The sequence below is a fragment of the Candoia aspera genome, chromosome 10 (genome assembly GCF_035149785.1).
Source record: "Candoia aspera isolate rCanAsp1 chromosome 10, rCanAsp1.hap2, whole genome shotgun sequence".
NCBI classification, from domain to species: Eukaryota; Metazoa; Chordata; class Lepidosauria; order Squamata; family Boidae; genus Candoia; species Candoia aspera.
The window spans coordinates 17,432,625-17,456,373 of NC_086162.1; the positions used below are offsets into that span (position 1 = coordinate 17,432,625).

The 23,749-nt window shown below is 42.2% G+C and overlaps 1 protein-coding gene across 1 annotated transcript in view; it reads right to left on the reverse strand.

Moving 5' to 3' along the window:
* The window catches only part of NFKBID (NFKB inhibitor delta), a 29,541-nt gene extending 12,024 nt beyond the window's left edge, over window positions 1-17,517 (reverse strand). The window contains exons 1-2 of the mRNA XM_063312296.1: window positions 17,462-17,517; window positions 13,938-14,038 (exon numbers count right to left, since the gene is read on the reverse strand). Of these exons, the coding sequence (XP_063168366.1) occupies window positions 13,938-14,038; window positions 17,462-17,517 (157 nt within the window). The remainder of the gene's footprint in view (window positions 1-13,937; window positions 14,039-17,461) is intronic.
* Window positions 17,518-23,749: the final 6,232 nt, after the last annotated feature.

Here is a 23,749-nt window from a genome sequence, read left to right on the forward strand (position 1 = left end):
TACCCTATAATAATTGGATTATGATGGCAGATTGGAATGGGGTTATTATTAAACAAATTTTAAAAAATCAAGGAAAATTACCTCTTTTTTTGATATGACTGAAAATTTGGCTATTGTAGATGCCTGGAGACATAAAAATGGCTTGGCCAGAGATTATACCTTCTACTCAGATAGATTCAAATGGTTCTCCAGGATTGATATGATATGGCTATCTAAAAATCTGGCAAATAAAATCTCTGATGTAACAACCCTCCCCAGATCCTTCTCAGACCATAACCTGATTCAATTGAGCATAAAACTCCACCCAAAAAATTATAGGTGGAGATTAAATGAAACTTTGCTGAGAAATAAAGAATTTGTAGAAGATTGCAAAAAGAAACTAAAGGAATTCTTTGAATGGAATCTAAATAAAGAAGTAAGTATTGGTACTGTGTGGGATACTAGTAAGGCCTATACGAGAGGGTTCTTTATGTAACAAAACAGGTGTTTGAAAAGGAAAGCACAACAAAAAACTCAAATAATTTTAGATCAAATTAAGTGAAAAGAAAAAGAGCTCCAATTAAAGCCATCTGATGAGGAAATAAATCGCCAAATAAAAATTTTGCAACAACCATTAAAAATACTTACAACAGATGAAACTGAAAGGAAACTGAGATATATCAAACAAAGAAACTTCGAACATGCTAATAAAGAGGGTAAATGGTTGGCATATAAATTAAGAAAAGATAAGGAAAAAAAAACATTACCAAAATTCAAGAACATGGGGAAGAATTAGTTGACAATAAAAAAATTAAGAAGGCTTTTTATAACTTTTTTACGAATTTATATAAGAAACAAGAAATATCAATTGACAAAATTGAAAACTATTTGCTAAAAACACAATTTAAAGAAACTAACTAAAGATCAAAAAGCAACAATTAACAACCCCATTACAACACAGGAAATTATAGATGCTATTAGAAAACTGAAAACAGGCAAAGCCCCAGGACCAGATGGTTTTTCTGCAGGATACTATAAATATTTCCAAGATCAAATACTACTACCATTTAAGGATTTATTGAATATGATTGTATCAGGAAATCCAATACCTCAATTTTGTTTTGAGGTGAATATTATATTAATTTCGAAAGAGAAACAGGATCTGACACTATGTAGAAATTATAGGCCTATTTCACTACTGAATAATGACTACAAAATATTTACATTAATTCTAACTGAAAGATTAAAAATTATATTACAAGAAATAATTGATCATGACCAAAGTGGATTCCTACCCCGAAGACACATAAAAGATAACATAAGGACTATCATAAATATAACAGAGTATGCCCAAATTCATAATGAAAAACAGATTATGCTACTCTTTTTAGATGCAGAAAAAGCCTTTGACAATTTAAACTGGTATTTTATGCTTAAAACCTTGGAATTTATGTATTTTGGCGACACATTTATAAAGGCAGTCAAAGCAATCTATACATTCCAAAAAGCCAAACTTGTGATAAACAAAGATACAACACAAGAATGCGTAATAGAAAAAGGTACCAGGCAGGGTTGTCCATTCTCCCCCTTACTATTCATATTGGTTTTGGAAGTCTTAACAGAGAATATTAGAAAGGAAAATCAGATTGAGGGAATAAAGGTAAAACAAGAAATATATGAATTAAGAGAGTTCGCAGATGATTTAGTTATTACCCTACAAAATCCACTAACATCTCTTGACTACTTATTAAAAACGCTACAAGAATATGGAGAATTAGCTGGTTTCAAAATAAATAAACAAAAAATGAAAATGATAAACTTAAATACGTCACAAAATATTCAGAATATATTAGAAAATAAATCAGGATTCTCTAGTGTTAAAAAAGTCAGATATTTAGGGATAGAGATTACAGCTAAAACTAATGATCTATACCAAAACAACTATGCAAAAATATGGAAGGAAATTCAACAAGACTTAGGGAAGTGGGAAAAACTAAATTTATCACTTATGGGGCGAATCTCTGTAATCAAAATGAATATCTTGCCAAGGATGTTATTTTTATTTCAAAATATTCCAATATTATTAACTGACAAAACTTTTAAATTATGGCAAAAAGGAAAAGGCCAAGGATTAGACTTAAATTAATGAAGGATGCTAAAGAACGAGGAGGCTGGGGTCTTCCAGATTTTAAATTATATTATGAAGCATGTGGATTATTATGGGTAAAAGAGTGGAATACTTTACAAAATTATAGATTATTAAATCTAGAAGGCCACAACCTGAAATTTGGTTGGCATGGATTCCTATGGTATAACAGATTGAAAGTAAATAAAGTATTTAATAATCATTGTATTAGAAAGTCCCTTCTTAGAATTTGGGAAAAATATAAACCTACTCTAACACCCACTCTACCATTATGGATTTCCCTGCAAGAAGCGTATAGTAGGAGAGAAAAAACAGGAATTTGCAAATGGCTAAGATATTTGGACCTAATAAAATTTGAAGGGGCTATATATAAAACGAAAAGATGAATTGGAAAATGAAGGACATCCATGCCAATGGTTTTTGTATTTTCAATTAAAGGAACAATTTAAAATTGATGCCCAAAGTTACAAATTCACAAAAGATTTAACCTGGTGGGATAATTTAGTTTATGCCAACAATGACCACATGATTTCCAAAATATATAAAATGTTATTACAAGTAAGAATGGCAAATGTACAAATTAAACAATGTATGATTAAATGGGAGAGAAATCTTGGACATCACATTGACTATGATGTTTGGGAAAGAATGTGGACCAAAGGGCTGAAATTTACTTTAAATTATAATTTAAAAGAAAATTTTTACAAAATGATGTACATGTGGTACCTTACTCCGGACAAAATATCCAAAATGTTTCAGAATACTTCAAATGTCTGCTGGACGTGTAAAAAAGGAACAGGAACATTTTATCATATGTGGTGGACTTGTAAGAAGGCGAAAAAATTTTGGACATCTATACACAATATAATTTGTAAAATGTTGACTAAATAAATTAATAGAACATTGGAACTCTATTTATTGGGCATCATGGACAAGGATTTGGAACATGAACATGGAAAACTTTTACGATATTTGATCACTGCAGCTAGAATTACGTATGCATCAAAGTGGAAGGAAGAAGTGACCCCCTCAATGGAAGAATGGACATTTAAATCCCTGGATCCGGCGCAGATGGCAAAACTTACGGACCAGCTAAATGATAAAAATGTGGAAGATTTTCAAAATGACTGGACCCCCTTCTTCAACTATGTAGAATCGACCCAAAAATTAACGTAAATGTGTAAAACATATGAATATAATACAAGATGTAAATATTATGTATTTGACTTATATAATCTCAATAGAACGGTAGAATTATTGTAACCAAATTAGTGAATTGTGAAAAGAAATTATTTAGTTAAGGTATAAAATTGTATTACTTATGGAGTTGGAAATCCATTTCCTTTCTTTTAAACCTCTTCTTCTCTTTCTTCTTTCTCCTTTCCTTTCTTCTTTCTCTTGTTTTTGCATTTTATGTTTATTGTTGATTTGTCATTTTATGTTTGTATTATTTGTGTAAATAATTTAATAAAGACTATTTTAAAAAAAAGAAAATTTTAACAATAGTAAGAACGAAAACAAACTAAAATGGAATGAAAAAGAAGAAAGAGAAAGGGAGAAATAAAAGAAAAAGCTAAAGGTGCAAAAAGAAAAAAGTAGAAGAAAAGTAGAGAAAAAGAGAAAAAGAGAAAAAATATAAAGAAAGATAGAAAGAAGTGGCTTCTGATCTTCTTCACAGCAGTTATAAGTACATTATATTTTAACCTCTCTCTCTAAAGTCACATCATGACTCTCTTCTTTCTATAATCTATCCTGTCTAATCATCAAAGCCATAAATTACAAGTTCACGTTTTTCTTTTTTACACACAAAGTCCATAAGGGGGTTCTAGTCACTGATAAATGCAGATATTGTCTTTTCTCTAATCTAACAAGTCAATTTTGCCATTTCAGCAAGTTCTGTCACCTTCACCAACCATTCCTCCCTTGTAGGTATTGCCAAATCTTTCCATCTTTGTGCATACAATAATCTTGCTGCAGGTATCATACAGCAAACAGTGTCTCATGGCTCTTTTCTAGCTGTTTATTCACCAGTCCCAGGAGGAAAAGTTCTGGTTTCAATTGAATGTTAATCTTCAAAATCCTCTGAATCACTGTATGTATTTGAGCCTTCAGCAAAAGATGCTTTAAGGCTTCCGTGCTTCCAGCCATCGAAAAGTGGTATCATCAGCATGTTTGAGGTTGCTGAGGTTGCTCCTAGCAATTTTAATTCCAATTCCTATTGCTTCTGGTCCAGCCTTTCTCATGATATATTCTGCAGATTAGTAAAACATGTAGGATGACCATGTACAATGTCGGTATACTCCTTCCCCAGTTTTGAATCATTTAATTGCTCCATATTCTGTTCCAACTGTTCCTTCCTGGTCATCATACCAATTCTTCAATAGACAGATTAGGTGGCCTGGTACTCCCATGTTTTTAATGGCTATTCACAATTCACAATGTGGTCTGCACAATCAAAAGCCTTAATATATTCACTGAAGCATGAAGAGAATTTTTGGAATTTCTTTGCCTTTTCCATTAGCCATCGAGTGATAGCAAGGTGATCTTAATTGCCCCTGCCTCTTCGGAGTCCATGCGTATAGCTGGCAATTCTCGTTCTGCATATTGAGTGTTCCATATTCTGCCCATTTCTTACACCCTACTTAATATTGCCATGCACACAATGCTTCTCCAAAAAGAGAGCATATGAAGGGGCAATGCTACCAGATCTAGGACACAGCTATGTTTCAGGTTAATTGACATTAATGTAATTAACATGGATGCATTTGTTTGTCCAGGTAGAGGCTGAGATATTAGAAGTTTAATTCCTTCTTGGCTTGTCTGAACTGCTAATAGTGTTTCAGGAAAGTTGATAGTGGTGTTTCTTTGCTACGCAAGGAGCATTTTCTCTGTTTCTTCCTCTGCAAACAGCACTTTCCAGTTTTTGTTTGGATCCATGTGGGGAGAAGACACAGTATAGCAGGAAAAGAAAGAGGTACAGGTAGTCCTCTGCTTACAACCACAGTTGGGACTAGAATGCCCATTACTAAGCAAGGTGGTTGTTGAGTGAGTCACACCCGACTTTATGACTTTTTTGCAGTGGTTATTAAGTGAATCACATGGTCATTAAGTGAATCCAGCTTCCCCCATTGACTTTGCTTGTCAGAAGCTGGCTGGGAAGGTTGCAAATGGTGATCATATGACCACAGGGATGCTGCAATGGTTGTAAGCATGAGGACCAGCTGTTAGTCACTTTTTTCAGTGCTGTCATAGCTTTGAATGGTTGCTAAATGAATGGTCATAAGTTGAGGACTACCTGTAATGGGGACTTTGCCTACTCACTCCCTTCAGTCAGTGGTACCATCAAGGATGGGTTTTAGCTGTGCCGTCTTTTTTTTCTTCCCCTAATGTTGAGGGCCATACTTGGTCTTTGCATATCAACCCTGGAGTTGCATTCAAAATAGTGGACAAGACCAGGGCAAAAAAAAAAAAAAGGACAATATGATTTTATGCACAGCTAATTTGAAAGCATATTAAATTAATCAGATCCAGTAATTATATTAAATTTATCTTTATGCACTTAACAGTTTCTTCATTCCATATTAAAGCCTAATTTCTCCATTATGTATTAATTCCATCTTTACGTTGTTAATAGTTTTTAATCATTGCCCTCTGGTGTCCCATGATAAATTGCACTTTGGCAGCTGGGAGCACATCCCAGGTTTTCAGGGGCTGCCTGACCTCAAACTGTGGGCTGGGGAAGGCTGCATGACCTCAAACACGCTGGCTGGGGACTTCTGGGAATTGAAGTCCACACATCTTAAAGTTGCTAGGTTTGAAAAACACTGATTTAGGGTGACAGTCAGAAGAAGGAGAAGGAATACGTCTGAATGAGCAGGGCTGGCTTGCCATATTTTGAAGGGAGTGGATAATAGGCTTTAGTATAGGGCAGTGTTTCTCAGTCTTGGCAACTTTAAGATGTGTGGACTTCAGCTTTCAAAGCAAAGCTGGCTGGGGAATTCTAAGAGTTGAAGTCCACACATCTTAAAATTACCAAGGTTGAGAAACACTGGTATAGGATGCAAAAACCATGGCTTACAGGCCATGTGCAGCCCACCTGCATGTGGGCTGTCTTTGCAATTCTCAAAGCCTCCTGCCCAAGTCCATTTGTTTGCTTTTCTGGAGTTTGAGATCAGATGCTTAAAAGGTCAAGCAGTTGCTTTCGATCTTGCCTTCTCACAGAGGCTTGCAGCATAATTCTATTCCTCTAATGCCTTCAGCCCTCCCCCAAACCCTCCAGTCCTGACCCCACCCACTTTGGGGAGGGGAGGGACCCTTTATTTGGGGTGCAAAGCTTGGCGTGGCCCTCAAGCTGATACACTCCTTTTACTATTTCAAGAGAGATCCTTCTACATCCAGTTTCTTAACCTCATCACTTCCTACAGTCCCAGGACCAGATTTTGAGATGCCTTGGGGCTCCTATTTACGTAGAGTTTGTCTCCCTTTTTTTTTTCAGATTTTTTTTTAATCCCACCTTTATTATTTTTATAATAACTCAAGGCGGCGAACATACACAATCCTCCTCCCTCCTCCTATTTTCCTCACAACCACCACCCTGTGACGTCAGTTGGGCTGAGAGAGAGAGAGAGGGACTAGCCCAAAGTCACCCAGCAGGCTTTTCATAAACCTTTCGTGGTGGTTTATGGTATCTCTAAAATATGAGCTTTAATGACAGTTCCAGCGGCAGGAAAGAAATGGCAGGGAACCCAAGGGGTTTCTGCAAGAACAAGCTGGGCAACCTAGCCCCCAACGCAGTCTGTTCCACCTTGAAACTCTTGCTTGGTGCCTCTCTCAGGCACTTGCACACCCTGAAGAAAACAGCCAGCTTCTGCTTCTCAGGTCCACACCTGGCTCTGCAGCTGAGGGCTTCACCTTCTCCAAATGCCCCTGGCCGTCTCCTCCCAACACGGTCTCATCAACTCCCTCTGAAGGGCCACGGATCCACCGTGCAAATGGCCTAGCTAGGAAAGGGTAGACTAGCACCCTTCGCAAGACATTCTGGGTTGTCTGATCAGCAATTAAAAGTCCTGAGCCAGCAGAAGCGCATCACCCAGCCTCCCTGCCACCGCCCCCAGTTCAGATTTTCCCCTGCCCATGTCAGAGTTAAGTCGGTTGGCAGAAAAGAAAAATCACCGTATTCTTTATTCTGCTCATGAATCATGGTTGCCCTCTCCCTGGCCCTCAGTCTCCTCCCCATAATGTTCCATCTCAGCACAAAAGTGATGTTTTCCAGAGCAGGTGATAAGAATCCACCCCCCCCCCCCGGGCTTTATTTTTCCTAAAAGCAGTCCGGGCGCATGATGAGGGAAAGGAGGGCAGACCAAGAACGGCAAACCAGCTCACAAGACGATGCTGTGGTTGCCTGGTTGTCTTTGCTAAATAACTCAGCAGCCAGGGCATTGCTTCCGTGATGGAAGACATGACAGCGCCTGGAGGAAGTGATGTGGAAGAAAAGCTCAGCAGTCATCAGGTTTCTCTCTCCACTAAAAACAAACATTTCCAAAGCCACAAGTTCAGGTTATTTCCGATTGCCAATGTTACGGAAGTCATTTCAAGAGCAAAGCGTGTGTCAAGCAGAAGGAAGTAGTAGCACCTACTCAGCCCAGGTCCCCATCCTGGTAAGGGGCTGATGTAACGGGCAGAAGGAAGAGCCCTGAGGAACAGGAGGAAGAGCCGCAATGAAGACAACAGTCAGATGAAAGAAGTCTGAGTCCAGGGCAGAAATTTAATTTGAGAAAGTGTCTCAGATGTGACCCTCCCGAGTTCTCATGAAGCTAAAGGGAGGGAGGGGGAAGCGCAGACTTGTAAGATTCTGTTACTATCACCCAGCCTTTCTCAACCTTTTGACCCTGGAGGAACCCTTGACATATTTTTCAGGCCTCGGGGAACCCCTGCATGTTCAGCTCAAATAGAGACCCGAAGTTACAAAATTATTATATTCGTTTCATGGGTGGGCATGAAATATATGCGTTAATAGTGGTCTTAAACTGAAAATAAAGAATGAAACTTACCTCTTTCATGTGAAATTGGCTGAATTTGAAATACTTTTTAAAATAAATCGTGATCTCCCAGGGAACCCCTAGTGACCTATCGCAGAACCCCAGGGTGCCATGGAACCCTGGCTGAGAAACCATTCTACATCCTTATAATAAAAGTAGCATTAGCTTGCATGCTTTTGGTTTCCAGGTTTGGTCTACCTTGGAGGACTGACACTTACATCTACTGCATGATCAGGTGACAACCGGTGGCCTCAAGACCACATGCATCCTTGGGCTTAAATTGCAAAGCCAGACCCACTGGCAACCTCTCCTGTCCTCAGCTGCTTGGAGAGCAGAGAAAAATAAATGGGGTGGGGTGGCAGAGAGAGAGGAGAAGGGACAGCGAGGGAAGCAATAGTTGTAGTTGTAAATGTTGTAGATGAAGAGACAGACAAGCAGAAAAGGATGAAGTGGCAAAAGAAAGAGGCAGTGCTGGTATATTCCCCCCTGCATCAGCCGGAAGGAAGGAAGGAAGGAAGGAAGGAAGGAAGGAAGGAAGGAAGGAAGGAAGGAAGGAAGGAAGGAAGGGATGATCTTGGAAGAACTGTTAAGGGAATTGAAACAACACCTCGGTCCTGGGAAAGTGGAAAGCATGAGAAAGATACTCAAAATAGCCTTGCCTTGATTCTCTTTGGTATAAGATGGGGCAGAGAGAAACACTGACAGGCTTTCAAGGCTCTGCAATTATATCCTAAAACAATACTGTAGCATTCCTGGAGTCCTTGCACTGTCTGTTTCCTGACCTGGGCAACATTTTCAGGCAAAACTTCTACAATGTTTGCTTGAAATCTTGGGAGAGCCACTGCTGGTGGCTGCTAGCCAACAAGCCTTGATCATGGCTAACTTTGTTGATAAGACAGTAAACACTGAGTGGACTTGTGGAGGGAGAAGCTTGTGGTGAAATCCCCCTTGATCATTATTAGCTTGAAAGCAAGCCTCTGTGAACAGGCTTGCTTTCAATCTGTCATTACTTGGAGATCAGTGTCTTAAGGCATGTGCTTCTCTACACAGCTGTAACTTTCACATCCTTGACAATATCCCTTTTTTCACTAGAGCCTGTGTGCAGATTTCGCACAGATAGACAAGATACAGTATGTGTTCCCCCCCGCCTCCCCCCCTGCCCATGCCTAACCTACCAACACAGAAGAACGCAGTGGTTTCAGTAGGCATTTCATTTCATTTCATTTTTATACTGCTACTTCCTTAAAAAGCCAAGAAGATGGTGTACAACCCAAAGATGGGCGGTGGCTAAATTCAATAAATAATAAAATAAAATAAAATAAAATACTTAGAAAATGACAGTAATAATAAACAAAAGCACAGTACAGAAACAAATATCAGAACCACTTCAAACTGCAGTTGACTTTTGAGTTCTCCCATATCTGTAAAAGGAATTGCCAGCAAGAAGAAAACTTGATTTTATCCCCCCTCCTTGCAAGTAGAAAACTGTCCTAGCAGAAGGATGATTTGCAGAGGAGAGAGTTCAGCACTAAGGTCCTTCAACCTGCAGATCAACATGTCCCCCCCACCATTTCTTTAATCCACATTTTGCAATGCCACATCATTCCTGCATCCAAGGCTACATCCTACCGCTTCTGGAGATCACTGCAAGCTGGGAGCTGTTGAGGGATAAATAAATAATCAAATGGCAAGAAATCAAAGTGACATCTGAGCTAGAGTTACATTCCCGGTAATAACTTGCTGTAAATCATGCTGGGTGTGTAGGGCCATCACTCTTTTCTGCTAACATGTTCTGCTGTGATACTGGAATTTGGAGTCATCAAGGAAATGGATTGGAAAGGCGCGGACAGATGCTCGGAAGTATTTCATACAGGGGAGAATGAACACATGGAATTATAGGGCCATCTTATGGATCCTGCATTGTAGGAAGGCCCTATTTGGGGGCTGTTTTACTTCCTTGTATCATTGGAATTGCTTCCCCCCCCCCTTTTTTTTTTTTTTGCAAGGAAGAAAATTAGGCCATGACAAAATGGTTTTTTACCATTTTACAATGTCTTCCCCAAACCGTGCACGTACTTTAATGTGTGTGGATGGTCTGACCCTGGGAGCCTGCTCAAAATCTAAAAGTTCCTCAGGCACTTTAGGAATCTGATCAGTTGGAATTCTCAATTGGGCAGCAGGAATGAGGGGGAACCCCTGGCCACCCTAGCTGAGAATGATGGGGATGGTAGTCCAACCTGCCAGGAGGACATCTGGAGGGGACAGATGCAGCTGAAAGGCATTTGTTTGCTTCTGTTTTCAGCACCGGCTTAAAATATTTCTGTCTGAAAGAACTCGACTGCAGAAGGCCAGAGGGACTTTTTAGCAGTTTGAATGTCATGATGGTAAGTAAAATGAAAGCAGTCCTGTGGCTCCTAAAAGACCAGGTCGTTTTAAGACCCCATAAGGCTGATTTCCAATGCCCCTTTTTTTTCTCTGTTGGTTTTTGCTCAGTAAAGTCAAGGACCAAATAAAGGGCAGTGGGTTACAAAATCACAAATCCTTTCATCGCTCTTGGGACGATAATTTAACTGATGAGCTTTGCTGCCCTGGATGAAAAGCAACCATTTCAAGCGCTCGACCACACTTTTCAAGGGTAGAGCTTGGGGCAACTGTCCCCACTATATTCTCCAAGGCATTGTGAAAGACAAATTAATTAATTATGAGGTTTTTAAAAAATCCGAGGTATCATTTACAGATGGTGTCTTTGTGGCCCATGGAAAGACAGGATAGAAATATTTTCCATCAACAACAGCGGTGGCTCAGTGGTAGAGCCTCCATGTTCAGAGGCAGAAATGCTGAGTGGGCTACTGTAATCAAGACTTTCTGGAATTGAGAAGCTACTGAAGCAGAACATACTCAGTTTGACAGACCCTTGGCTTTATCAGCCAAGGGAAACCTTTCTCCAGTTTCATACTTAGAGAAGAGAGCAATGTAATAAAGTGGATCTCTTAAGACACTGTATCAGAAGAAATCACAGCTGTAACAGGGACAACAAGATGTGCTAGTTCCAATATGATATGAACACATTTTTTAATTCTGGAGGAACTGCAGAACAGTCTTGGCCCTTGAGCATGGTTTCATTAAAGAGAATCGCAAGCGTATTAATTTTTCTCGGTGTGTGGTGGGCAGACTCTGAAGCACATCAAATTAGATATACTAAACGAGGATTCAGTTATTTCAAGGGATAAGAAAAGCTGAGCTCCGGACGTAAAATCCCTCCCAGATGGCAGAGGGTTAGTTAGCTGAGTCTTATAAAACAAACGGTATTTTGGTTTAGCGCCTTGTGGGCCCCCAACCTCCATCACCTGGAAATCACCCACCAAGTCTCGACAAAGCTGAGCTGCAAGGCCCTCGCGTGGGCCGCAGAAACGTCCCCGGAGACCCAGGGTTGCCCCTAAGAGCAGCTCGGGGCATTCCTGGGGAAGCCTGCAGATGGGGATTCCTGGACACCGGTTAACCAGCGAGCCGCGACCGCCAGGAAACCGGCGATTGGCCCTTGCCTTCGCCTCTCGCCCGACACGGATGGTGCACATGGCCGCTCGCTTACTCACTCACTCACACACGCCAACACCCGCAACAGGCGTCTACGACGCGAGCGAGACCAAGCGTGGCCCGCCCCCGCCGCGTTGCGCGTAGAATGGAATCCCCAGCGACGCCTCAGTGGGAAACCCCCTTGGACACTTCCTTTCTTTTCGGTAGAAGCAGCCAGGCGGTTACAAAACTTTGGGACCAGGAGGGGACACGCTGCCCTAGAAGCCCTTGAGTCCCATCTGGGGGACCTCACCAGGTTCAGGATCTTGGCGGTGCGACTACCGCTCTCCCACCCCACAGCCCTTCGCGATCAGCGATTCCCTAAGTGAACCTCGGCAGGCTCTCTGCTTCCACCCCCACCCCCCTTCGCTGGTGGTACAGTCCTTCTCCTGTCTCTTTCTTGCCCTGTCCTAAAAGTTGCCAACTGATCAAGGAAAAATAAAGGGGGGGGAATGCTCCTGTGCGGGTCTTTTCTTATGCTTGTAGCAACGCTTCACACGATAGACTCCAGAGGGAGGCTGCGTTTTCCAGTTCGCGAACGGCACATGGCATTAGCAATGGAAGGGTGAGATGTGGAGACGGGTTATTACTGGAAAAAAATCAATTTGCTCAATTTCCTGGCTTCTCCCGAGACAAATTACGCGCCCCCTCCCCAAATCAGCCTTACGGTGGCGATAGGAAAAGAAGGAGATAAAATTAATAACGTCTGTTTTAAGATGGAAGGGGAACAATAGTAAGGGTATTAATATTATTAATCATAATTTGAGCCCCCGGGCCTTGCTTTGCACCAGGTGGCAGTCAAAAACTGGGCAGCTATGACCAACTAATCTTTTTAGACAATAATAACCGGAGATTGTGCACTTACGAGATCATTTAAATTTTCAAGCGTAGAAATGTTGTCTCATGGCATTTTTAAAAAAATTCTGTGGCAACATGACATAAAAAAACACCAACCTTAGATCTAAATAACCATTTCTCCTGTTTCTGATTTCTGGAGAGCGGTGGGCTGTGGTTCCCAAATTATTTCTTTGTTCCTCTGAGGCTGACAAGTGCACTGGGCACAGCGATAAATGATGGGTATTGGGATGAATGCGTGTTGGGCGGCGTGCAGAAGGCTAGAATCCAAGCTAAGCAACAGCTGGCAGTGAAGAAAGAATTCTAGGCTCCTGTTGCCCAGAGCAAAAATCAATGAACCTCTATACAGATTGAAGAACTCTATTGCCAGCTTATTTTTTGGCCCTGTGCTTTGACCTTAAACAAAATTCTCATTCGCAGGAGGTTAGCCTATTCAAACTGCAATGTTCAATGCACTTACAGATAAGTAAACCCAACTGGAACAGAATGGGCCTTACTCCAGAGTATTATATACGTTTGACACTGTATGGTACAGTTTCACTTATCTCCAGGCCAGAGAGGGAGAAAAAAGCCTTTTTCACCAGCTGATTAATATTTGATAGGCTTTTATTAAAGGCAGAGGACTGAACCCATTAAAAAGATATTTCAGCCCTGGATGAAACTCCCCTACAACTGTCTTTGGAAGCCAGGAGTTGCTTTAGGAAAGATGAGATTGGAATATCACATAAGGCCCCAAAGACATTTGGTTATGACGTGTGTTTAGCAACCATCTCCTCTGTTCTCCATCACAATCCTGGGAAAGCATTTCTTGGGAGATGTCTTGCAGTCTGCCTGTAGATCAGGATCCACCAGCGCAGCGTTTTTCAAACTTGGCAACTTGAAGGTGTGAGGACTGCAACTCCCAGAATTGAAATCAGACTTAAGGAAGTATGTAACCTGCTGGCCGGGGAATTCTGGGAGTTGAAATCCACATACCTGCAAGTTGCCAAGTTTGAAAAACGCTGCGCTAGTGATTCGAACCAAATGCTCATCCAAATGACTTTTTCTTCTACCAGACAGGCCCAGACTTCAGCTAACGGGGCTCTTGGCTGATGCTAGAAAAATCTGCTTGTATTTTCCAACAAGCGACAGCTGCAATGGGACCCTGAAACACCACCAGCAAAAAACAAAAAACAAAAAACATAACAACAGAGAGAACATTAGCTGCAAGTCTGAGAGAGATTGAGCTCTTTCTCTGCTCCGTTCAAAGGGAGAACTTGACATATTCTTCCATCTCTTAGGACAGCCAACAGATGCATACAAACCCAGCAAGGCACTTTGGGGGTGGGGGGGAATCTTCCACCTACCTTTCTGAAATCTCATTCCCATCTCCAGCCCTCTTGGGGCACCAGAGTTCTTGCTGTTCTCCGCCACCTTCCTCCGCTGTGTCTTAAGTCGATGTGCTGGTCTGGCAAAAGCACGCTTGAATTTTATCAGGAGGAAGCCGAGCCGCCGTTTATACCAGGGAGAGGAAGTGATTGTACAACCCTTTTGGAAGACCCACGCCCCTCCCACCTGTCTACTAATAAGCTTTTTGGGACCGTAGCATGTAGGGCAGGTGAATCACCAGATATCTTTGGCAGAGAGCAACACTGTACATGGGCAGCGGGGAATTAAAAGTTCAAGTTCCAGAATTTCAAAACAAGTTGCTTCAATTCTTTTTTGTAGTTCCTGGGTTAGTATTATCAGAGTTTGTAGCCGAAGATGAATCTCTCACCGGCATGGATTGCACTGGCTGGAGGTGATGGGGATTCCAGTCCAACGTAACTGGAGGACATTGGGTTGGCAATGACAAACCATGATAAAAGCAGGAGATCTGCTTCTCCAGGCTGGGATGCTATGCCAGTGTGTCTCTGTTGCTTCCAGATTGCTCTGTTAAATATGCACAGAGATCTTCAACCATCTTCTAACTTAACAGTTTTCAAACTTTTTTTTTCTCCCATGGGGACAATGCACTTCGGGTCCCACTGGACTCCTCTCTTCCCAATGGCTTTGTTGGATATTTTGTTCATGTACACAGGAGATTTTCAACTATTTCCCCATTCAACAGCTTTCACACTTTTTTCTCCTGGGAAGAAATAAACCAGGGGTCTCTTTGGACTCTCTCTTTTCCAAATGGCCCTGTTGGATATTTTGTTCACATGTACAAGCCATTCCCAGCTATGTTCTAATTCAGCAGCTGTAGAACTTTTTTTCTGTAGTGGGGAAAATAAACCCAAGGTCTTGTTGGGCAATTGAATCAACTTCTTTGGTGCTCCCACAAATGAATAAAAAATCAGATAGTGGGATTCATACCACATGCTAAGACAACAGTTGGGTCCCACAGCCTTTTATTATATTGAAGATGGCTGGGAGACTCACAAGTCCCAATTCTTTATGTTTTGAGTACCTATAAAGACAGTGCCTATGGAGATGCAGTTCAAGAACAGCCAGCCAATGTGGGACAGTGGTTAATTTGTTGGATATGACTGGAGAGACTGAGGTTCAAGTCCAGCCTCAGCCATGGAGGCTCACTGTTTGTCTCTCATAGCCCAGAAGGTTGTTCTTCTGGGGAAAAAAGTAGAGAAGGGGGTATTGTGTACATGGTTCTGAGCTCTGGAGGAAAGGTGGGATATAGGTCTAACAAATAAATAAATCTATGACCTTTTAGCAAATGGTCTGCTCCTGGATGTGAAGCTGCCTTTTGCTCAGAATGGATCTGAGCAAAGCTATAGAAGATAAAGCAACTCCTGCTAAATTAACCCTTGGCTCCCTCTTTGTATGTCTATATTCTTTCTTAATGTGCTAAATCTGATGGCAGCTCTTTTGACGAATTGTAGAAATTGTAGAATTTAGAGCCAGTTTGGTGTAATGGTTAAGGCATCAGGCTAGACACCAGGGGATCATGAGTTCTAGTCCCACCTTAGGCATGAAGCCAGCTGGGTGACCGTGGGCCGGTCACTTTCTTTCAGCCCTAGGAAGCAGGCAATGGCAAACCACTTCTGAAAAACTTTGTCAAGAAAACTGCAGGGACTTGTCCAGGCTGTCTCTGAGAATCAGACATGATTGAGTGGATTAAAAAAAAAATCTACAGTTGGGTTCATGCAAATTAGCTAAACCTGGGTTGACAAAACACAGTTGCTGAGCTCGTATAACCTGCAATCCCAGCAAAGAGAACAATAGTGGCTTATTAGGAGGACATGGTTTAGAGATGCTTTGACAGTGGCTGAAGTCTCAGAACACACTTGAAACACTTAACCCCATTTTAGCCTAGTCTAGCATGTGGTAGAAACCCAGCCTAATGTAGATCATTTTAATAATATTTATTTCCTCCTCTTAAGCAGAGGTATCACCAAGAAACCTAGAGTTGTGTTATGAAATGGCTTTTCTTCTCAGGAAACAGAAGATCAAGGACAGGTTGAAATACAGATATTTTCAACTATTCTGAACCTTTTAATGGATTATTCCTAATGGAACCAATTAATTACAGTTTGAGCATCTCTAATCTTATCTTTGGCTGCTAGAGTTGAGCTGCAAAAGTCTAGATGAGCATTGGGGGAGGTTAAGTGATATTAGTTGTCCTCTACCAGTCTGCCTGGAGTTTTGCAGCCTTGGCCAAACTCTAGTATCATATTTATTTGCATCCATGCTCCTGGACCTGACAAAGATCTCACTGGGAAGGGTGGCCAACATCCTTGGGACTACAGGTAGTCTTCGACTTAAAATCACAATTGGGACCGGAACTTCAGTCACTAAATGATATGGTTGTTAAGTGAGGCATCATGTGACTGCACCCAATTTTACAACCTTTTTGCCGCGGTAGTTTAGCGATCACATGGTCATTAAGTGAATCTGGCTTCCCCTATTGATTTTGCTTGTTGGAAGCCGGCTGAGAAGGTCGCAAACGGTGATCCTGTAACCCCGGGATGTTGCAACCATCGTAAATACATGCCAGTTGCCAAGCGCCTGAATTTTGATCACCTGACTGTGGGGATGGTGCAATGGTTGTAAGCGTGAGGATCGGTTGTAAGTCACTTTTTTCAGTGCCGTCATTACTTTCAACGATCGCTAAATGAATGGTTGTAAATTGAGGACTGCTTGTGTTTCAACTTCTGGTAAATAAGTGCTTGTGACTGGCCAATATTAGGGAAGCCTCCCAGAGGTCCTCTGTTGATGAGGACAGGGAGGAAAAGGGAGGAGGAAATGATGACTGTGCAGGTCCAGGACTCATGGGAGGCTAAAGAATCTCAGGCATCCATTGTGGATGAGCTGGAGGTAGAAACAGCTGGAGAAGAACAGCTGCTAGAATCTGAGCCTCCCTGAGGCTTAAGGAAAGACAGCTAAAGGCTCAAGGAATTCAATCACAGCGAATGGCTGAAAGTACGAGTTAGCAGGAGTAGGACTCCACTGGCCATTTGCTTAAGCAGCACCTGGTGCAGCAGCAGAGAGATGAAGATGCCCAACCTGGCCAGCTCTCTAGGACTTCCTTGAGGTGCTTTTGTTGCCTTTCTTGGTTCTATGGAGGCTTCCTTACACCTTGGCTTGGGCTCTGACGACCTTCTGATGCTGAGTCAGGAATCTAACCTAACTGAGGGAGCAGCCACTTCTGATGATAATTCACTGCAACCAGCTGAGGGTTTGGGCTTGCTACAGGTATCCCCTGATCTCTACCTGCTGCCTTGGGCTCTGTCCTCAATGGATGGAATGGCTTATTTGCAGGATCTCTCCTACCTGTTTTAGGTTCCCTCTATTTGGGTTGTCCCAGGCAGCTGCCACGGAAGGTGGAGCTTGTACAGATATAAAAGGGGACACCCATTCACCAAGGCTGCCAGTTTGTAATATATAAGCCTACTTGGGGGTGGGCACCAAGGAAGGTATCCGGAGCATATCGGGGCCCACAGGCTTCATGAGGCCTACCCCTAGTGAAGACTGTTGGAATGATCCTAAAGAAACATAATGCTTTCAGTCTAGCCCAGTGTTTCTCAACCTTAGCAACTTTAAGATGTGTGGACTTCAACTCCCAGAATTCCCCAGCCAACAAAGGGAATTCTGGGAGTTCATTCAATTAGAGAATATTGTTCTGTGGATCTGCTTGTTTTGGCTAACTTATTAGCCTATCCTTTTTGAGTCCTGACACTTCAACATTTCCATTGCCATGAGTGCTAGCATTGTATGGTGCATAAAATTCAAAAAATGATGGTGGAGATTTTTTTTTTGAAGATCTCTTTTTGAAGATCAGTACAGAATGGATCCTACTAAGTAAGATTTTGGGGTCCCTCTCACTCAGAAATAAACTTTGTAGGTAAAATTGTGTTGAATGGGAAATACTTTCTTCCGACAATAAGCACATCAAATTGGCTGTGTATGTATTTTTATCTTTTTCCTTGCATTGGATGTTTTCACAAGTGATTGGAAAACTACATGGCAGCAGAATCTGGCAGATCCTGAAATCCAGTTAGCATTTTAAGGTCAGTCAGGTGGAGGCAAAAGCTGCAATCATGGAATTAATGGCTTCTGTGGAAATGAGAGCACCACTTAATCCAGCATTCACGTTTGCCACATAGGTAGTTCTCGCTTAACGACTATTCATTTAGTGACAGTTCAGACTTACAATGGTGCTAAAAAACCCGACTTACCACCGGTCCTCACACTTAAGACTGTTGCAGTGTCCCCACGGTCATGTGATCGTGATTTGGGTGCTTGGCAACCAGTTTGCATTTATGACCATTGCAGTATTCTATGGTCACGTGACTGCCATTTTCGACCTTCCCAGACAGCTTCTGGCAAGCAAAATCAATGGGCAACTGTGTGATTTGCTTAATGACCATGTGGTTTGCTTAATGCCCATGGTGATTCACTTAACAGCCGCTGCAAAAAAGGTGGTAAAATCAGGTTGGATTCACTTAATGACCACTTTGCTTAGCAACCAAAATTCCAGTCCCAGTTGTGGTTGTTAAGCAAGGACTACCTGTATGGGGGTCCACCAGAAATGTTTTTAACGCAGTCTTTCCAATGTAATGCATTCCATTGTAATGCAAGGAACAGCATTCTTTTATCTGCCCTAGAGAACTGCTCGGCCAATGCACAACTGGAGACTGAAAGAAGCACTTATTAAAAACATAAAAAGACTGCAGGAATATTGGAATATTCTGGGGGCAGCCATGATGAATGGAAACTACAAGGGACAGTCTCAAAGTTGCACTCAGCTCCCACTAACTTCACTGACAGATCCATGTCCATAATGGGGCAAGAGTATTTAATTTTTTGATTTATGTCCTGTCTTTATTTTTTATAACTCAAGGCAGTGTACTTAATGCTCCTACCTCCTACCTCCCACAACAACAACCCTGTGAGGTGGGTGGGGCTGAGAGAGAGAGTGATTGGCCCAAAGTCACCCAGCCAGCTTCTGTGCCTAAGGGAGGACTAGAACTCATGGTCTCCCAGGTTCTAGTGCAGCACCTTCTCCAGCTACCACCTATCAGTGTAGAAATGGTTTACATTTCTACCTTCTGGTTGACAACCCTAGTATTTTTTCCATAGTCTCCCATCCAAGTGCTCACCAGGCCTGACCCTGTTTAGCTTGGCCAATAAAATCCGCAAGGAGCCTCTTGACTTAAAAAATAAAACCAACAACCCAGAGTAAAGCAGTGCTCAATACTGTCACCCTGTGGCCATTGATGTGAACTTTTTACAGAATTCAGTAGATATTAATGCTCTGCTGGAATCTTCTCTGCAGTATTTCAAAGAGGCTTCTGTTTTTCTACCTTACTCCCAGTGTGCTTGAAAATTTCTTTTAAATTTATCTTGGGGATGCTTCTGAACATAATTGCTGGAAGGGGAGGAAAGATGCTGTTGCTGCTGGCCTGGCTGCCTTGTGGTACACTCTAGTACTGCGGTTCCCAACCTTTTTGGCACCAGGGACCGGTTTTGTGGAAGACAATTTTTCCACGGACTGGGGGGGAGGGGGATGGTTTGGGGATGGTTCAAGCGCTTCCTCTTTTTCCTGACCTTTTACACTTTTTTCTTCGCGCCGTTTGGAGATAGCAGCCAATGGGCTTGCTTTCTCTGACAGGAGGCAGAGCTCAGGCGGTAATGCGAGCGATGGGGAGAGGCTGTAAACACTCAGGCTATAAATTCGCTTGCTCGCCCACCGCTCACCTCCTGCTGTGCAGCCCGCTTCCTAACAGGCCACCAACCGGTACCGGTCCATGGCCCGGGGGTTGGGGACCCCTGCTTTAATACTCTGATGCTGCCCTGAGAAGCCACTAAACCTGCTAACTGGTAGAGAGAGGATTACAGGCCACGGGTATCATGTGTGTGTGTGTGTGTGTGTAATGATACCTGCATGTTAACATCCTCATGCAAATGCCACAGTGCTTGTATTGGTATCCTGATGCACATCCTTGCAGTTTGTTACCAGTGCTGCTGGACTGAACTTTCACTGTCCATACCATTCATCCACCTCATCTCTCACAACGTGGAAGAACACCCTGCTCCGTCTGCCCCTAATTATTTCCCCAAAGCTCTCTTTTCCTTTGAAATAAAGGTTGAAAGTAAATGCATACAGCAAACAGACTGATAACTTGTAGGGAAGGAAAAAAGGGAGGATTTGTCTTCATGGTATCCATTTGGATACATATACAGGTAGTCCTCACTTAACAACCATTTGTTTAGTTACTGTTTGGACTTATGATGGTACTGAAGAAACCGACTTATGACCAGTCCTCACACTTACGACCATCACAGCATCCCTGTGGTCATGTGATCATGATTCAGGCGCTTGGCAACCGGTTCACATTTACAACCATCGCAGCATCCCACGGTCACATGATCGGCATTTTCAACCTTCCCAGCCAGCTTCCAGCAAGCACAATCAATGAGGAACCGTGTGATTCACTTAACGATCACATGATTTGCTTAATGCCCGCAGTGATTCACTTAATGACCACCTCAAAAAAAGGTCGTAAAATTAGGTCAGATTCACTTCATGACTGCTTTGCTTAGCAACCAAAATTCTGGTCCTAATTGTGGTCATTAAGTGAATTGTACTATTGACTAAAGTGATGACACATTCAAGGCTACAGGGAAAGCATGCTCTGCTTTTAATTTCTAATGAACAATACCATTCGGACTTTTTTTTTCTGGCAATAACAACTGGGCTGGGTGGGGGTGTAGATTCAAATTGGCAAGTGGGCCTCCACCTTTACTAAGAAACCAATGACCTAAGTCATTGGATCTCATGCTCATTAATTTGCCCCCTTTAGTTCTTCTTGCCTGTCTCATCTATACAAGCTAGATGCCATAGCTGAGTAATAACCTTATTAAAACTGAGCAAAATGTCACAAACAAATCTGCAAGATTTCTCCAGAACCAGGGAAATAAGGGGACCAAACCAAGGGCAAATATTTCAGCCCTGAGGTCTGCAGATCTAAGCCAGTCTCAAGAAGAGACATATGGTTAGGTGCTGTTGATTACACCTAACATTCAAGGACAGGAAAACGTTTCATCCACCAGTGAGTATCCCCACCACCAACACAATTAGGACTTCTGTGTAAACCTCTAGATTGTAACCTCTTAGAGAGTAGAAAAGTGCTATTTACACTGTTTCTAAAACCCTTAATGTCACCACTGATGCTATTAACGCATAAGAATTTATGATGCTGTTGAGCGTGTGTGATTAACCAAAAAAAAAAAAAAAAAGGACCAGCCTTCTCCATTTCTTGGAAAGCTGAGACTTTCCCTACCCATTATTTTGCACCAGGGAAAGCCACTTTTAAAGTGTTGCATTATCATATCAAGAAAGACAGAATGATCTCTAGTGACTGCTGTGGTGAATTAATCACCCTGTTTTCTTGAACGATTTTGGATTTTACATAACCATCCAACTGTTTACCACTGTCTTTTATGAACTTTGAATAAAACCACTGCAGGTACAATCTTTGGGTCCCGATGAATGTAAATACCCTCCCACCTTTTTTTTTTTTATTTATTTATTTATTTATTTATTTATTTATTTATTTTTCAAATTTTGCTACCGCCCATCTCCCCCAAAAGAGGGACTCTGGGCAGTTTACAATAAAATTAAAACTATAATAATAAACAATTAAAATCCTATAAAAATAAAATTCCATGTATAAAGGCATGTATGAACACAGGTACAGCTTACAACAAAAGAGATTCTGATCTTGAAAAGCAGGCAATGGATTTGTAACTCTTAAAGTGTATGAGGTTACCATTTGTTTTTTTTCCTCTGCCCTAAAGGTAAAGGTAAAGGTTTCCCTTGACGTAAAGTCCAGTCGTGTCCGACTCTAGGGGGCGGTGCTCATCTCCGTTTCAAAGCCTTGGAGCCGGCGTTGTCCATAGGACACTTCCGGGTCATGTGGCCAGCATGACTCACGGAACGCCGTTACCTTCCCGCCGAAGCGGTACCAATTAATCTACTCACATTTGCATGTTTTCGAACTGCTTGGTGTGCAGAAGCTGGGACGAGCAACGGGAGCTCACCCCGCCGCGCGGTTTCGAACCGCAGACCTTCCTCTGCCCTACTCTGGAGTTTTTCTCCCCTTTCCCCTAAATTGTTTGGACATCTGCATTGGAAATTCTAATATGAGTGGTTGCTTTTCTGTTTTTTACAATTAAAGCCCCTTGCCTTTAATTGGAAACTTCGTCTGTAGAGATTGTCCTAATTCCAGGTGAAGAAAAGCATATATTCTGTGATACAATGGAGCTTCAGTTGCACTTGCCATCTTGACTTATTTTATGGCTCCCCCCTGCTCCGGGTGCCTCTGACTGCAGTGAAGCAGAATCTAGTGACTTCCTTGGAAGTTTCTATGGAAATATCTGCTCATAAGGATCCCACAGTTGTTGACTTGATCCAGCTTCTGGATCCAGCTTCTGGATCAAGGAATGGGTGCAGTAATCTAAATCATCAGTCCTGCAATAATATGCAATGCAACAGGACAGGGGTTATTGTTTGAGGACTGTGTCTGAGCAAATTTATTATTAGATTTATATCCCACCTTTATTTTGTGCAACTCAAGGCAGTGTACCTAATGCTTCTGCCTCCTATTTCCTCCCTGTGAGGTGGGCTGGACTGAGAGAGAGAGGGACTGGCCCAAAGTCACCCAGCTGGCTTTCATGCCTAAGGGAGGACCAGAACTCACAGTCTCCTGGTTTCTAGGCCAGCACCTTCACCACTCCACCTCACTGGCTCTCATACCACAGTTAGAGATGGGGGATGAGATGGAGACAACCTGGAAACACAGCTGAGGCAACTGGTATGCTTGTGTCATGGTGAGGTTCAAATGGGGAAAGGGATTTCCCTTCTGGATACATGCAAAGCCTGCACAGAAGTTTTTGCTAGTGAAGTCCAGTTGAGGTAGATTTGCCTTTGTTCCTCATTGAGACAGATGGCAGACAGTCTGCAGAGCTCTACAAAACAGTATTCTTGGATTCCTGATGGATTTCTCTAGAACATGGACACAAAACTTTTTTCTGGGCTGAGAGCCATATTTGGCCTTGGAGAAGAGGGCCAGAAATTCTGCCCTCCAAAAAAAGACAAGGACAAAAGCAAGACTTGGATTGGTTTCATTTCAATGATGTTGACAGTTAATTCAAATTAAATACATTGAACCTGATCACTCTCTGGTCATGCCCTTAAGAATTTTTCTCTGCTGTCACATTCAACATTTCAATTTGGTAGGAACTTTGGAACATCCCTGGCGGCCACATTCAAAACTTTGGAGGACCACAGTTGGCTGAAGGTTGGAGAAGACTCCTGCCACACTGTTCTCTCTTGGCAACAGTAGAAAACAGCCATGTTGTTATATATGCTGGGGAATTGTGAACTTCATGTCATTTTAATTAACCATAATTGTCTCTGCATATGTATGCCCTGAAGTGTTGTGGAAAACCCAAACAGAGTGTAGTTCTATCTTCTACTAAGTTTTGGAAACCAGAGACCTGAGTTGGCTGCAGGTCCCTTCTCAGTGTATGGATCTGACAATTCATGCTGGCTCTGATTCTCCTATAGATGTGGCTTTAACAATGTCCAATCGGACAGACTGAGGCTTCCTAATGGCTGGCCATACTGTGAGGCAGGATGAGGTACTATCTCATGCAGTGGAGGTTGGGTATGATA